Source organism: Dendrobates tinctorius, unplaced genomic scaffold, assembly GCF_039654945.1.
Source record: "Dendrobates tinctorius isolate UK_male_01 unplaced genomic scaffold, ASM3965494v1 ptg000030l, whole genome shotgun sequence".
NCBI lineage: Eukaryota > Metazoa > Chordata > Amphibia > Anura > Dendrobatidae > Dendrobates > Dendrobates tinctorius.
Genome location: NW_027361698.1, coordinates 44,983,580 through 44,998,287, shown reverse-complemented (window position 1 = coordinate 44,998,287; position 14,708 = coordinate 44,983,580). Strand labels below are relative to the sequence as shown.

The 14,708-nt window shown below is 42.5% G+C and overlaps 1 protein-coding gene across 6 annotated transcripts in view; it reads left to right on the top strand.

Moving 5' to 3' along the window:
* Positions 1 to 14,708, top strand: part of MFSD8 (major facilitator superfamily domain containing 8) — a 96,874-nt gene that overhangs the window by 46,373 nt on the left and 35,793 nt on the right. For all 6 annotated transcript variants that reach the window (XM_073572061.1, XM_073572062.1, XM_073572059.1 and 3 more), the window contains exons 4-8: positions 3,351 to 3,394; positions 4,697 to 4,937; positions 13,492 to 13,605; positions 13,693 to 13,837; positions 13,947 to 14,005. In XM_073572061.1, the coding sequence (XP_073428162.1) occupies positions 3,351 to 3,394; positions 4,697 to 4,937; positions 13,492 to 13,605; positions 13,693 to 13,837; positions 13,947 to 14,005 (603 nt within the window). The remainder of the gene's footprint in view (positions 1 to 3,350; positions 3,395 to 4,696; positions 4,938 to 13,491; positions 13,606 to 13,692; positions 13,838 to 13,946; positions 14,006 to 14,708) is intronic.

Below are 14,708 nucleotides of genomic sequence, written 5' to 3'. Positions count from 1 at the left end.
TGTATTGGCCGATAATCCAGGTGCACGTCATTGTCTTGATGCAGTGAGGCCAGCGCTTACCCCACGCTTCACACAGGCACATGATCCAGCGGGTAACATAGTCAGTTACCCAGGAGAAGCGGGCTAATGTTAATGAACAATAAACTTTGATATATTTCTTTTACGTATTGAACATGCATGCTTCATCTAAATCGCTGTTTAGTTTAGTTCTCTTTTTATGACATTAGTTGTGCAGTAAAAATTACTTTAACGTTATTCCCTGAGCCCATATTATGTTGCTAATCGTGTACAGCAGGGGTCTCAAACTCAATTTACCCGGGGGCCGCTGGAGGTAGAATCTGGGTGAGGCTGGGCCGCATCAAGTTTACCACAAGAAAAGCTCTTACAAAAACATTCCAATGTTATCAAATGTCTTTATTTTTTCATCTTATTTTGTGTTAAAAAATAAAAATTAACAAAATCATAAGAAAAAAAATAAATTAATCAGTAATAAATAAAATGAAAATGATAATAATACAGCAGATATAGAAGACTGAAGAAACCACATATAGTTGCTGACTAGAGAAATGTCATTATTATTCTGCAACTTTCTCTGTGCAAATAAGACACGTCGGGATGCCCCTGTGCTCATCAAAGAAATATTGCACTTCCCACTTTTTCTGAAATTGTCTGTGCTCATCACCAACCTTTCTCTTCACTGGAGGCTTTGAAAAAAACATGTTTGGGGCTGTGTAATAGATAATTCTACTTGGTGTCACTGTTTCAGTGTTAGCCGATGCGGCTTTTCCGCTTTTTTTCTGTCCCGCTGAGCAGCAATTTCCGCAGCAGCCTCCGCTTCTGAGCCCGGGGTAATGGCGCAAGTTCGCAATAAGGCCGGCTGATGTCCCGCCTCCGAGAGCAATATACCGCACCGCCCCACCGCTCATTCTGAACCCAGCGCACCTGAGTCTGTGGCGCGGTCCGGTCCCTGCTCGGCTGCTCTTGCTGCATGTGAGTGTGACTCATACGCCTTGCTTGCTGACAGCAGGCTGCTGTGACTGTCTAGCCATCATCATACTCGCCTCCTCCTGCTGCAGCTCCGATGGTCCAGTGCCGACATCTTCCTGTATGAGTGCGCGGTCACACGTCACGTGGAACTGCTCATTAAGCTCATGAATATGGGCGCCACGCCTATGAGAGTGGAGTGGCGTCCATATTCATGACCTTAATGAGTGGTACTACGTGTGACTGGGATTTCACATGCGAGACTTGGCCGTGTTTCTCGCATGTGTGATCCCGGCCGAGGTGAGGGCCGCAAACTTTTGTCCGGAGGGCCAATGAGGTGAGGGCCGCAAACTATTGTCCTGAGGGCTGCAGTTGGCCCGCGGACCGCGAGTTTGAGACCCCTGGTGTACAGTCATGGCGAAAAGTGTTAGCACCTTGCAAATGTTCTAGATAATGAAGTATTTCTCCAAGAAAATGATTGCAATTACACAGATTTTGTTATACACATGTTTATATCTATTGTGTGTATTGGAACAACACACAAAAAAAAACCAGAGCAAAAAAGGCGGATTGGACATAATTTCACACCTTCCTCAAAAATAGGCTGGACAAAATTGTGGGTAAACAACTTTGTTTCAACAATGTGATGCTCATTGATACTCACCTGTGGCAAGTAACAGGTGTGGGCAATATGGAAATTACACTGGAAACCAGAAAAAAGGAGAGAAGTGTGTCTGCATGTGCCACATTAAGCATGGAGAACAGACTGAGGAGTCTTGACCTGTCTGAGGGCTTCAGAACCAAAATTGTTGAAACAATCAACAATCTCAAGGCTACAAGTCCATCTCCAGAGATCTTGATGTTCCTTTGTCCAAGGTGCGCAACATAATCAAGAAGTTAACAACCCGTGGCACTGTAACTAATCTCCCTGGATGGCAGAGAAAAATTGATGAAAATTGCAATGCAGGATAGTTCGGATGGTGGATAAGCAGCCCCCATCAAGTTCAAAAGAAATTCAAGCACTGAAGAGTTCTGAAGTGACCAGCAATGAGTACGGATTTAAATCCCATTGAATACCCGTGGAGAGATCTTAAAATTGCTGTTGAGAAGGCACCCTTCAAACATGAGAGACCCGAAGCAGATGGCAAAATAAGAGTGGTCCAAAATACCAGCTGTGAAGTGTAAGAAGCTTGTTGATGGTTTTAGGAAGTGATTGATTGCAGTTATTTATTCGAAAGAGTGTGCAACCAAATATTAAATTGAGCATCACAACAATTTTGTCCGGTCCATTTTGGAGGTTTTGTGTGAAATTATTTTAAGTTTGCCTTTTTTTTTTTTTTTCTCTTTTCTTTTTTTTTTTGTGTTGTTCCAATACACACAATAACTGTAATAATTATAATGGGAGAAAACCAGAGTACCCAGAGGAAACCCACAAAATACAGGAAGAACATACAAACTCCTTGCAGATGTTGTCCTTGGTTGGATTTAAACCCAGGACCCCAGCACTGCGAAACTACAGTGATAACAACTGAGCTACTGTGCCCTAAAATATGATGTGATATTTTCTTAGTTCGAATCGTTGATCACTGGTACAGTATTTGTAATACTATTCTGCCTTGCCTTCAGCAGCACTGTGCCATCAGGTGTGGGTTCGTGTGATTACTCTAGAGAACTACATTCATGGCCTAGTAAATGGTGACTGTGGAATTTTAGGGGGTTAACTAGTTCTTTTGTAGCTAGCTCCAATCGCAGTAGTTATCAGCCGCATGACTACCCCCACTCCGTACACTTAAGCCCCCGTCTCACATAGCAAGATCGCTGATACGTCACCGATTTTGTAACGCAACAGCGACGTCGCCAGCGATCTCGCTACATGTGACACATAGCGGCGACCGGCCTCCCGCTGGATATTGCTGATCATGCTCGAATGTCCTGGGCCATTTTTTCATCGTCGGCGTCCTGCTGGCCAGCATGCATCGCTGTGTTTGACGCCGACGAGCGACCTCGTCGGCGACGCAGAACTCAGGGTCGCAGGCGGGAATCATCAGAAAAGCTGCTGTGTGACAAGGTCCCAACGACCGCCGAGGTCGTTATACGGATCGCCGGATCGTTGCTGCGTCGCTGAAGAGATCTGCCTGTTTGGCAGCTTACTAGCGACCATGTAGTAACGCACCAGTGATCCTTACCAGGTCGTATCGCTGTCGGGATCGCTGGTGCGTTGCTATGTGAAACAGGACCCTTACACTCGACATGTCTCAGAGGAGAAAAAAAAATGACACTGACTTTTTGTATTTACTAATATTTGAAAACTACTGGATTTATTCTTATATCTTATGAAATGAGAACATGATATTTTTTTTCCCCAGGATTTTCAATCGTGGTGACGTCAATTTGGCCGTATCTTCAAAAGGTGAGTGTTCTTGGCCTGTAGGAAATATACTGCCAACGAATTATTAGGTAAGTAAAACCACAGGGGGTTAAAACAGTAGAAAAAAAAACCTATAGAAAAAGAAAGTACCAATGGGCCAGTTTTTGCACTATACGTTCACAATGTATTTTTTAATGAGATTTTTCAAAAATGCTATAAAAACCTGTTGATTTTTACTGCGTTAAATGTGACCATGGTTTACTTTCTATGATCTATTAGCCCATATACACCACTTAGAAGGGCTGATGCTACCGACAGGTGGACAACCTTTTTAACCCCCCTCGGCTGCAGTAATGCCAGTTGATGTCACTGTAGACTAAGGTTTGACACCACCAGCCTGTAAGACAGTGGGTGGTCTGTTATTTGCCGTAAATATGTATTTTTTTTTTATTTGGTGTAAATGACGCTGTTCTGCTGAATCTTGCCCTGCTTTTCTTTTACTCCTGTGCCTCTCCATTCCTTTTGTCTGTATATAAATCTTATATTTTTATCCAAGTGAGCAAGATGATGTCAGACAGAGAAGCGTTTAGAATCATGTCCACTTGGCTAAAGTATTATATTTATATAATAAGAGAAAGGGGCCGTATCTCACAAATGAAGAGGCGCAATAACAAAAAGAAAACAACTCCAGGTTCAGGAGAACAGCGGCCCATATAAAACCATTACATATTTATGGCACGTGAGCGGTCCTCTTTAAGGAGTTAGACATTTTTGTGCGATTGACATTTTATACCACTGCCATTGGATATGTCTTATAAGAGCTGATGGAGATTGGAGTCTCATAGGTAGATATGTAATATTAATCGTCAGAATGTGCTTCTAAATAATGACTACCTAAATGTGTTCATGTTATCTACAGATACATTGTAGAATGTTCTATATTTAGTAACAATATAATCTTACAGGGAATGTATTGTCAGGAAATTATCTATTCTAATATCAAGACTTCATATTCTTTCCATGGCATTATCTTTAAAAAAAAATACAATCTTTCTGACTCCTGAGTCTTCTACTAAGCAGCACTTTGTGTTCTGCAGAGGTCACTTCTCAGCATTGAGTGCATTATTTCCACAGCCTGGAGAACATTGAACGCCATCATCTTCACTGTAGCTGGAGGCAGATAATATATGATCCACTATTGACAATAAGTGATGGCTCGTGGCCAGAAAATAGAATAAATACATCAGTAAAAATCATCTGTTTCAGTAACTGGTTTTAGGGAAAAAATCTATGTGATAATTGTCTTTCTTCTACTTTATTAACCTATCCAATCCTTTAATTTAGATTGACCCAAGTGCTAATACAAGCTTTCTTGGCTGGGTAATAGCATCCTACAGTTTGGGACAGATGTTTGCATCTCCTTTGTTTGGTTTCTGGTCTAACCACAGGCCAAGAAGAGAACCTCTGGTGGTCTCCATATCTATACTGGTAGCCGCTAGCTGCCTTTATGCCTATGTGCACGTTCCAGCATCACACAACAAGTATTACATGATCATTGCCCGAGCATTGGTTGGATTTGGATCAGGTATGTTATTCTAAAGTAAATTTCCCAAATAATAATTGAGGGAAATTGGCCTTGGGGTCATTTTACACAGATAATCTATCCATAACAAGTGGTTGTCATGAGGCACGCAAAAATGTCACTCATTACACTTAGGCCATATTCAGTCATCATGTATCATTGTGGGAGCAGTTACTGGCCGTAGGTACCCTGACTTAAACTTGACAGACTCATCTGCATATACAGTTGCTTCTCACTAAATTAGAACATCATCCAAAAAGTTAATTTTTTTCCGTTCCTCAATACAAAAAAGTGAAACTCTTATAGAGCAGTGGCGGCGAACCTATGGCACACGTGCCAGAGGGGGCACACAGAGCCCTCCCAGTGGGCATGTGCGCCATCTCCACAGGACTAGCTGGGGAAGGGGAGTAGCGGGTCACAGGAGGCAGGAGCCAACAGCTGCGGCTGTAACTGTGCCCACTGCTAAAGAGAAATTAATTTTCACTGCACTGGCAATGAATACTCATTTCTCTTATTCTCCACTCCCATAGGCATGGAGAGAGGTGAATATTCATTACCTTAATGAGCGGGGACACATAATCACTCGGCCACAGATGCTTCTGGCACAAGAACAAAATGCTGCGAGGTCGCGCAGGGAAGGTAAGTAGGATGGTTTTTTTTTTTTTTGCTTTTCTCATGGGGGCCATGCACACTAGAACAGGGATAAGGAGCCATGCAGACATTGCTTGAGCAGAAGGAATCAACTGTTTTTCCAGGATAACCTTGTATGCGGCTTGATCCATACGTCCTTCGCAAAGATTAACCTGCCCAATTCCAGCCTTGCTGAAGCATCACCAGATCATCACCAATCCTCCACCAAATTTCACAGTGGGTGCAAGACACGGTGGCTTGTACTCCTCTCCAGGTCTCTGTCTAACCATTAGACGCAGGGCACTTTGTGAAAAATAAGTGGATTTTGGATTGCAGTTTGGGCACTTGGTCTCTAAAAGGTTCGTCATCACTGATAGTCATTACAAACAGAGTGCTCTATTTCAAGTGTTTATTTCTGTTAATGTTGATGATTATGGCTTACAGCCAAAGAAATCCCAAAAGTCATTATCTCAGTAAATTAGAATAATTAACAAAAAAACACCTGCAAAGGCTTCCTAAGTGTTTAAAAAGGTCCCTTAAGCCCCATCACACATAGCGAGATCGCTAGCGATATCACTAAAGCGTCACCGATTTTATGACGCAACAGCGATATCGGTAGCTATCTCGCTACATGTGACACTTACCTCCGACCCAGCTCCCCGCTGGATATCGCTGATCGCGCGAGATCGTCCTGGTCCATTTCTCGTCATCGGCTTTATGCTGGCGCTGACAAGCGACTCCATGGCCCCGGGAGGAAGTCATCACCAGAGCTGCCGTCTGACAGGTAAGTAACGACCGCCGACTGCTGCTACGTCGCTGGTGAGATCTGCCTGTTTGGCAGCTCACTAGCAACCATTTAGCGATGCACCAGCGATCCTGACCGGGTCGTATCGTTGTCGGGATCGCTGGTGCATCGCTAAATGTAACGGGACCCTTAGTCTGTTTCAGTAGGCTCCACAATCATGGGGAAGACTGCTGACTTGACAGATGTCCACAAGGCAGTCATTGAAACGCTCCACAAGGAGGGTAAAGGCCCTTTTACATTTAGCGATCCGACCCTGTCAGGATCGCTGGTGCATCGCTAAATGATCGCTAGTGAGCTGTCACACAGGCAGACCTCACAGTGATGCAGCAGCGACGCAGCGCACAATACTCACCTCTCACACACAGCGATCCTGACGTCCTCCCGCCCGCCTCCACGCGTCGCTCGTCGTCACAGCAGGAAGCTGACGACGACAAATGGAGCTGGACATTATCGCGCGATCAGCGATGGACAGTGGGGGAGCCGGTCGGAGGTAAGTATCACACATAGCGATATCGCTAGCAATATCGCTATAACGTCACATAATCGGTGACGTTACAGCGATATCGCTATGTGTAAAACCCCCTTAAGCCACAAAAGGTCATTGCTAAAGAAGCTGGCTGTTCACAGAGTGCTGTATCCAAGCATATTAATGAAAAGTTGAGTGGAAGGAAAAAGTGTGATAGAAAGGGGTGCACAAGCAACTGGGATAACCGCAGTCTTGAAAAGATTAAGAAAAGGCCATTCAAAAATTTGGGGGAGATTCACAATGCGTGGACTGCTGCTGAATTCATTGCTTCAAGAGCCAACACACAGATGTATCCAAGACATGGGCTACAAGTGCCGCATTCCTTGTGTCAAGCCACTCATGACCAATAGACAACATCAGAAGCGTCTTACCTGGGCCAAGGAGAAAAAGAACTGGACTGTTGCTCAGTGGTCCAAGGTGTTGTTTTCAGATGAAAGTACATTTTGCATTTCATTTGGAAATCAAGGTCCCAGAGTCTGTAGGAAGAGACAGACAATTCAAGCTGCTTGACGTCTAGTGTGAAGTTTCCACAATTAGTGATGGTTTGGGGAGCCATGTCATCTGCTGGTGTAGGTCCACTGTGTTTTATCAAGACCAAAGTCAGCGCAGCCGTCTACCAGGAAATTTTGGAGCACTTCATGCTTCCCTCTGCCGACAAGCTTTTTGGAGATGGAAATTTCATTCTCCAGCAGGACTTGGCACCTGTCCACACTGCCAAAAGTTCCATTACCTGGGTTAAAAACAACAGTATCACTGTGCTTGATTGTGCAGCAAACTCATCTGACCTTAACCCGATAGAGAATCAATGGGGTATTGTCAAGAGGAAGATGAGACACCAGACCCCACAATGCAGGTGAGCTGAAGGCTGCTATCAAAGCAACCTGGGCTTCCATAACACCTCAGCAGTGCCACAGGATGATTGCCTCCATGCCATGCAGCATTAATGCGGTAATTGATGCAAAATGAGCCCCGACCGAGTATTGAGTGCATTTACTGAACATTTCAGTAGGCCAACATTTTGGATTATATAATCCTTTTTCAAGCTGGTGTTATAAAGTATTCTAATTTACTGTGATAATGACTTTTGGGTTTTCATTGGCTGTAAGACCATCCTCAATATTAATCATCAATATTAACAGAAACAAACATTTGAAATCACTGTTTCTAATGACTCTATATGAGTTCACTTTTTGTATTGAAGAACTGAAATAAATTAACTTTTGATATTCTAATTTAGTGAGAAGCACTTGTATGAGGCTGTCGTGTTCAGGCAAGGAGATCTGCGTCCAGTCTGTACTCTGGCTGTGATACACTGATGTCTGAATTCAGCTTTACACTTACAATGCCACAAAAAAGTATTCATACCTGGTAAACTGTTACACCCACAAACATAGAATTCCAATTGATGTGATATACCAACACAAGTAGCAAGTATTTGTGAAGTGTAAGGGAAAAGATGTATGGTTTTCTAAATATATTTAAAAAATATAAATCTAAACATTGTGACGTGCATTTGTATTCAGCCCCCCTGAGTCAATGCTTTGGAGGAACAAGGACCACCTTTCACTGCAATTACTGCTGCAAGTCTTTTGGGGTATTTCTCTACCAGCTTTGCACATCTAGAGGCTGGAATTTTTGCCCATTCTTTTTTGCAAACTAGCTCTAGATCAGTGAGATTGGATGTAGAGTGTCTGTGAACAGCAAATTTCAATTTTTTCCACACATTTTCAATGGGATTTTGGTCTGGATGATGAGTGGACCATTCACACACAAATATGCTTTGATCTAAACTACTCCATTGTAGCTCTGGCAGCAAGTTTAAGGTCATTGTCCTCCTGGAAGGTGAACCTATGCACCAGTCTCAAATCTTTTGTAGCCTCTAAGGCCACGTTCACACGTTCAGTATTTGGTCAGTATCCTACATAAGTATTTGTAAGCCAAAGCCAGGAATGGGTGAAAAATGTAGAAGTTAAGTGTTTCTATTACACTTTTCCTCTACTTGTTCTACTCCTGGTTTTGGCTTACACATACTGATGTAATATACTGTCCAAATACTGAACGTGTGCATGTGGCCTTGCGTGTTATCATCCAGGTTTGCCTTTTATTCCCATCAACTCTGCCCCCCCCCCGAAATAAGCCTTTCCACAGAATGATGCTGCTACCACCATATTTGATGGGGAGGATGGAGTTTTTAGGGTGATTTGCAGTGTTAGTTTTCCACCATATATAGTGTTTTGCATTTAGCCCAAAAAGTCCTTTGTCTCCTCTGACCAGAGCACCTTCTTCCACATGCTATGTCCCCCTACATGGCTTTTTGCAAACTGCAAACACTACTTATGGCTTGCTTTTAAAAAATGGCTTTCTTCCTGCCTGTCTAACATAATGGCCAGGTGTGAGGAGTATACGACTAAGGCCACATTTACATGTTCAGTATTTGGTCAGTATTTTATATCTGTATTTGTAAAGCCCAAATCAGGAGTGGAGCAATCAGAGGAAAAGTGTTATAGAAACACGTGTGCGCCACTTTTGCATTTTTACCCACTCCTAGTTTTGACTTACAAATACTGATGTAAAATACTGAACATGTGAACGTGGCCAAATAATTGCCCTGTGGACAGTTTCCTACCTGAGTTGTTGATCTTTGCAGCTTTTCCAATAGAGTGTCCATGGGCCTTTTGACTACTTCTCTAATTAGTGCTTTACTTGCTTGGGATGTTAGTTAGGTGGATGACCATGTCTTGGTAGGTTTGCAGTTATTATATGCATCTCTGGCAAAAATTAAGAGACCACTGCAGAATTTTCAGTTTGTCTGATTTTTCTCTTTATAGGTATATTTTTAAGTAAAATGTAAATTGTTGTATTATTCTATAAACTACTGACATGTCTTTTAATTTCCAAGCACTAAATTTGGTATTTATTTTCAGAAAATGAGAAATGGTCAAAATAACAAAAAAAAATGCTGTTCTTGCAGACCTCAAATAATGCTAAGAAAACAAGTTTATAATAATTTAGAAACAACAATACTAATGTTTTAACTCAGGAAGAGTTCAGAAATCAATATTTTGTGGAATAACCATGATTTTTAATCACAGCTTTCATGTGTCTTGGCATGCTTGCCACCAGTTTTTCACACTGCTTTTGGGTGACCTTATGCCACCTCCTGGTACAAAAATTTAAGCAGTTCTTCTTTGTTTGATGGCTTGTGACTATCCATCTTCCTCTTGATTACATTCCAGAGGTTTTCAATGGGGTTCAGGTCTGGAGATTGGGCTGGCCAGGACAGGGATCTGATGTGGTGGTCCATCATTCACACATTGATTGATCTAGCTGTGTGGCATTACGCATTGTCCTGCTGGCAAAACCAGTCCTCAGAGTTGGGGAACATTGCTTGAGCAGAAGGAATCAACTGTTTTTCCAGGATAACCTTGTATGCGGCTTGATTCATACGTCCTTCGCAAAGATTAACCTGCCCAATTCCAGCCTTGCTGAAGCATCCCCAGATCATCACCAATCCTCCACCAAATTTCACAGTGGGTGCAAGACATGGTGGCTTGTACTCCTCTCCAGGTCTCCGTCTAACCATTAGACGACCAGGTGTTGGGCAAAGCTGAAAATTAGACTCATCAGAGAAGATTACCTTACTCCAGTCCTCTGTAGTCCAATCCTTATGGTCTTTGGCAAACTTCAGCCTGGCTCTCCATTGCTTCTCATTGATGATGGGCTTTATTCTAGCTTTACATGACTAGAGCCATGCCTCTAGGAGCCTGTTACGAACCATTCTTGCCATGCACCCCAGCTGCCATTTGACATTCCTTTTGTAGGTCACTTAATGTCATCCTGCGGTTGCTGAGTGACATTCAAATAAGATAACGGTCATCCCGGTCAGTGGAGAGCCATTTTCGCTCTCTACCAGTCTGTAGCTTTGTTGTCCCCAATGTCTGCTGCTTAACCATGTTGTAATGGACTGCCGTCTTAGAAATTTTAAGGATGGAGTCAACATGACGCTCACTTTATCCCTAGCTAGTAAAGCCAGAATTGAGCCCTTCGCTTCCTCACTCAAGACTTGCTTTTCAACACCTTTGGAATGGTTAAAAGTTATTTTTTACATTCCTATTACTTTTGAGATATTACTAGCACTTGTTTTGCCATCCAGCCTGTCCTATTGCAAGAGGATTGTGAACACCACAGCAGGGTTTTTTTTTATACTTTCCTTTGTTAAATAAGATTTGGTTCAGGTGATCACCTAATCAGAAGCACATTAAGTAGAATGAGGAGTACTCTGGTTAGAATTCATCTGACACTGGAATGGAATGGCTGTCAGACATATAGAGAAGCTGATTTTTATAAAACTGTGCAGTGTTCTCTTAATTTTTGACAGAGCTGTGTATGTACATATATGTGTGTGTGTGTGTGTGTGTGTGTGTGTGTGTGTATATACACTCACTGGCCACTTTATTAGGTACACCTGTCCAACTGTGTGTTAAGACTTAATTTCTAATCAGCCAATCACATGGCGGCAACTCAGTGCATTTAGGCATGTAGACATGGTCAAGACAATCTCCTGCAGTTCAAACCGAGCATCAGTATGGGGAAGAAAGGTGATTTGAGTGCCTTTGAACGTGGCATGATTGTTGGTGCCAGAAGGGCTGGTCTGAGTATTTCAGAAACTGCTGATCTACTGGGATTTTCACGCACAACCATCTCTAGGGTTTACAGAGAATGGTCCGAAAAAGAAAAAAAATCCAGTGAGCGGCAGTTCTGTGGCCGGAAATGCCATGTTGATGCCAGAGGTCAGAGGAGAATGGGCAGACTGGTTCGAGCTGATAGAAAGGCAACAGTGACTCAAATTGCCACCCGTTACAACCAAGGTAGGCAGAAGAGCATCTCTGAACGCACAGTGCGTCGAACTTTGAGGCAGATGGGCTACAGCAGCAGAAGACCACACTGGGTACCACTCCTCTCAGCTAAGAACAGGAAACTGAGGCTACAATTTGCACAAGCTCATCGAAATTGGACAGTAGAAGATTGGAAAAACGTTGCCTGGTCTGATGAGTCTCGATTTCTGCTGCGACATTCGGATGGTAGGGTCAGAATTTGGCGTAAACAACATGAAAGCATGGATCCATCCTGCCTTGTATCAACGGTTCAGGCTGGTGGTGGTGGTGTCATGGTGTGGGGAATTTTTTCTGGGCACTCTTTGGGCCCCTTGGTACCAATTGAGCATCGTTGCAACGCCACAGCCTACCTGAGTATTGTTGCTGACCATGTCCATCCCTTTATGACCACAATGTACCCAACATCTGATGGCTACTTTCAGCAGGATAATGCGCCATGTCATAAAGCTCGAATCATCTCAGATTGGTTTCTTGAACATGACAATGAGTTTACTGTACTCAAATGGCCTCCTCAGTCACCAGATCTCAATCCAATAGAGCATCTTTGGGATGTGGTGGAACGGGAGATTCGCATCAGGGATGTGCAGCCGACAAATCTGCGCCAACTGTGTGATGCCATCATGTCAATATGGTCCAAAATCTCTGAGGAATGCTTCCAGCACCTTGTTGAATCTCTGCCACGAAGAATTGAGGCAGTTCTGAAGGCAAAAGGGGGTCCAACCCGTTACTAGCATGGTGTACCTAATAAAGTGGCCAGTGAGTGTATATATAATCTTATTATGCTATTTGATCCCTAATGTTCTAAAAACAAACCTCTGAGGCCTTCACAGAACAGCTGTAGTAATACTGAGAATAAATTACACATAGCTGGGCGCGATTTACTAATTAAATGACTGACTTCTGAAGGTAATTGGTCACTCAGGATTTTATTTAGGTATATCGGACTATAGGGGGCTTAATACAAATGCATGATTCCATTTTTTAGATTATTTTTAAAATGCATAGAAACCAATGTACAGTATCACTTCCTTTACACTTCACAAATACTTTGTCTTGGTATATCACACAAAATCCCAATAAAATACATTTATGTTTGTGGGTGTAACGTGTAAAAAATGTGGAAAGGTTTACAAGGTATAAATACTTTTTCAAGACACTGTACATGTGGCAACTTTCTGCAATTGCAAAATGTATGGTGATGAGAAGAGTTGAGCCAATTTTTCAAAATTCGGTTCCGAATAAGATCGGCGGCGAATATTGTATTTGCAATATTCACCTAACACAGCTGAATATCATTGGAGTTAATGGGAGTAGAAATGACTGAAAATGTTTGGAATTGATCGCGAAACACAAATTCGGCACAAATATGGGAAATTCAGATTCGGCGACCAATTCCCAACATATTCGTTCAACTCTACTGATAAGCAGTTTGTTCCTATAAAGTTTGCAAATTGTTGGCAACGTACCCCATTTGGACGTGTTTGCTGCTTATGCCTGTCTATGCAGGTTCCTGCTTATGCTTGTCTATGCAGGTTCTCTGCTGTTGTCTACGGAAGTTCTTATTGTTTGATCAGGCTTTCTAACTAAAGATATTTAAAATTTATTAAGCAATTTGATGAATAAGGAAGCTGTCTGCTGCCATAGTATTGAGGGCCTACTTGTCTTACACTGATAGTCTATATTTTATGTTGTGCATTCTAGGAAATGTAGCTGTTGTCCGGTCATATGTCGCTGGTGCAACCTCTCTATCAGAAAGGACAAATGCCATGGCTAATATTAGTGCTTTTCAAGCTCTTGGCTTTATCCTTGGTCCTGGTAGGTATGTTATTATTGTCTGTTGGGTAACGTTTTAGGCCTCTAATTTTAGGGTAAAACATTAAATAGAATAATTCTGATTTCCAGCATTTCAGGCTGCATTTACATTAATTGGAGAAGTAGGAGTGACCTTCACAGCCATCGACCTCCAATTGAACATGTACACTGCGCCATCTCTTCTGGGTGCTTTTCTTGGCATTGTGAATATAATTTTGATCTTTGCAATATTCAGGTAAACTGTTTTCATACAAGGACAGTCCAGTTGTGGGCTTTATCTGTCTTAAACTACCTGCACATGAAATATTCCTTATGAAGTCTAAACCCAAAATATCTTCTTTCAGAGAACATCAAGTTGATGATCATGGAAAGCGAATAGCAAGCATAAACTATGTATCTGAAAGTACGTATACTGGATTGGTTTTTGTTCAACCTCCAGAGTTATGTGAATGTGCTTATTATTCTATATGAAGCAGTACCCCCAGAACTGGCATTGGGATGGATGTAGCTTTCCAAAATATGCTGATTCTTGAATCTTCCTCTGTAGAGGCTGTGGGTTGTCATCAGTAGTGAGCAACACATACGTGCACATGCTTTATCGATATGAGCTTCTATTCTTAAAACCATGCAGTAATTTGGCTAGACCGGGTCAGAACATCCAGAAAACAGCAACTCTTTTGGGATGGTATAAGTGTGCAGTGGCTAGTACCTACCACTAGATGCCCAACGGTGAAACAATGGGCATGCGCACCTAAGGCTCATTGATCTGTGTGTGCGCAGCCTGGTCCAATCACACAGAAAAGCCACTAAGGCATATATTGCTGGCTATAAGGCCACGTTCACATGCTCAGTATTTTATATCCTTTTTTGTAATCCAAAATCAGGAGTTGGTGAAAAATGCAGAAGTGGTGACTAGTGATGAGCGAGTATACTCGTTGCTCGGGTCTCCTCAGGCATGCTCGGGTGTCCTCCGAGTATTTTGGCATGTCGGAGATTTAGATTTCATCATCTCCACTGCATGATTTGCGACTTGTAGACAGGCTGAATATATGTGGTAATTCCCTAACAAGCAGGCATTCCACACATGTATTCAAGTTGTCTAGCAG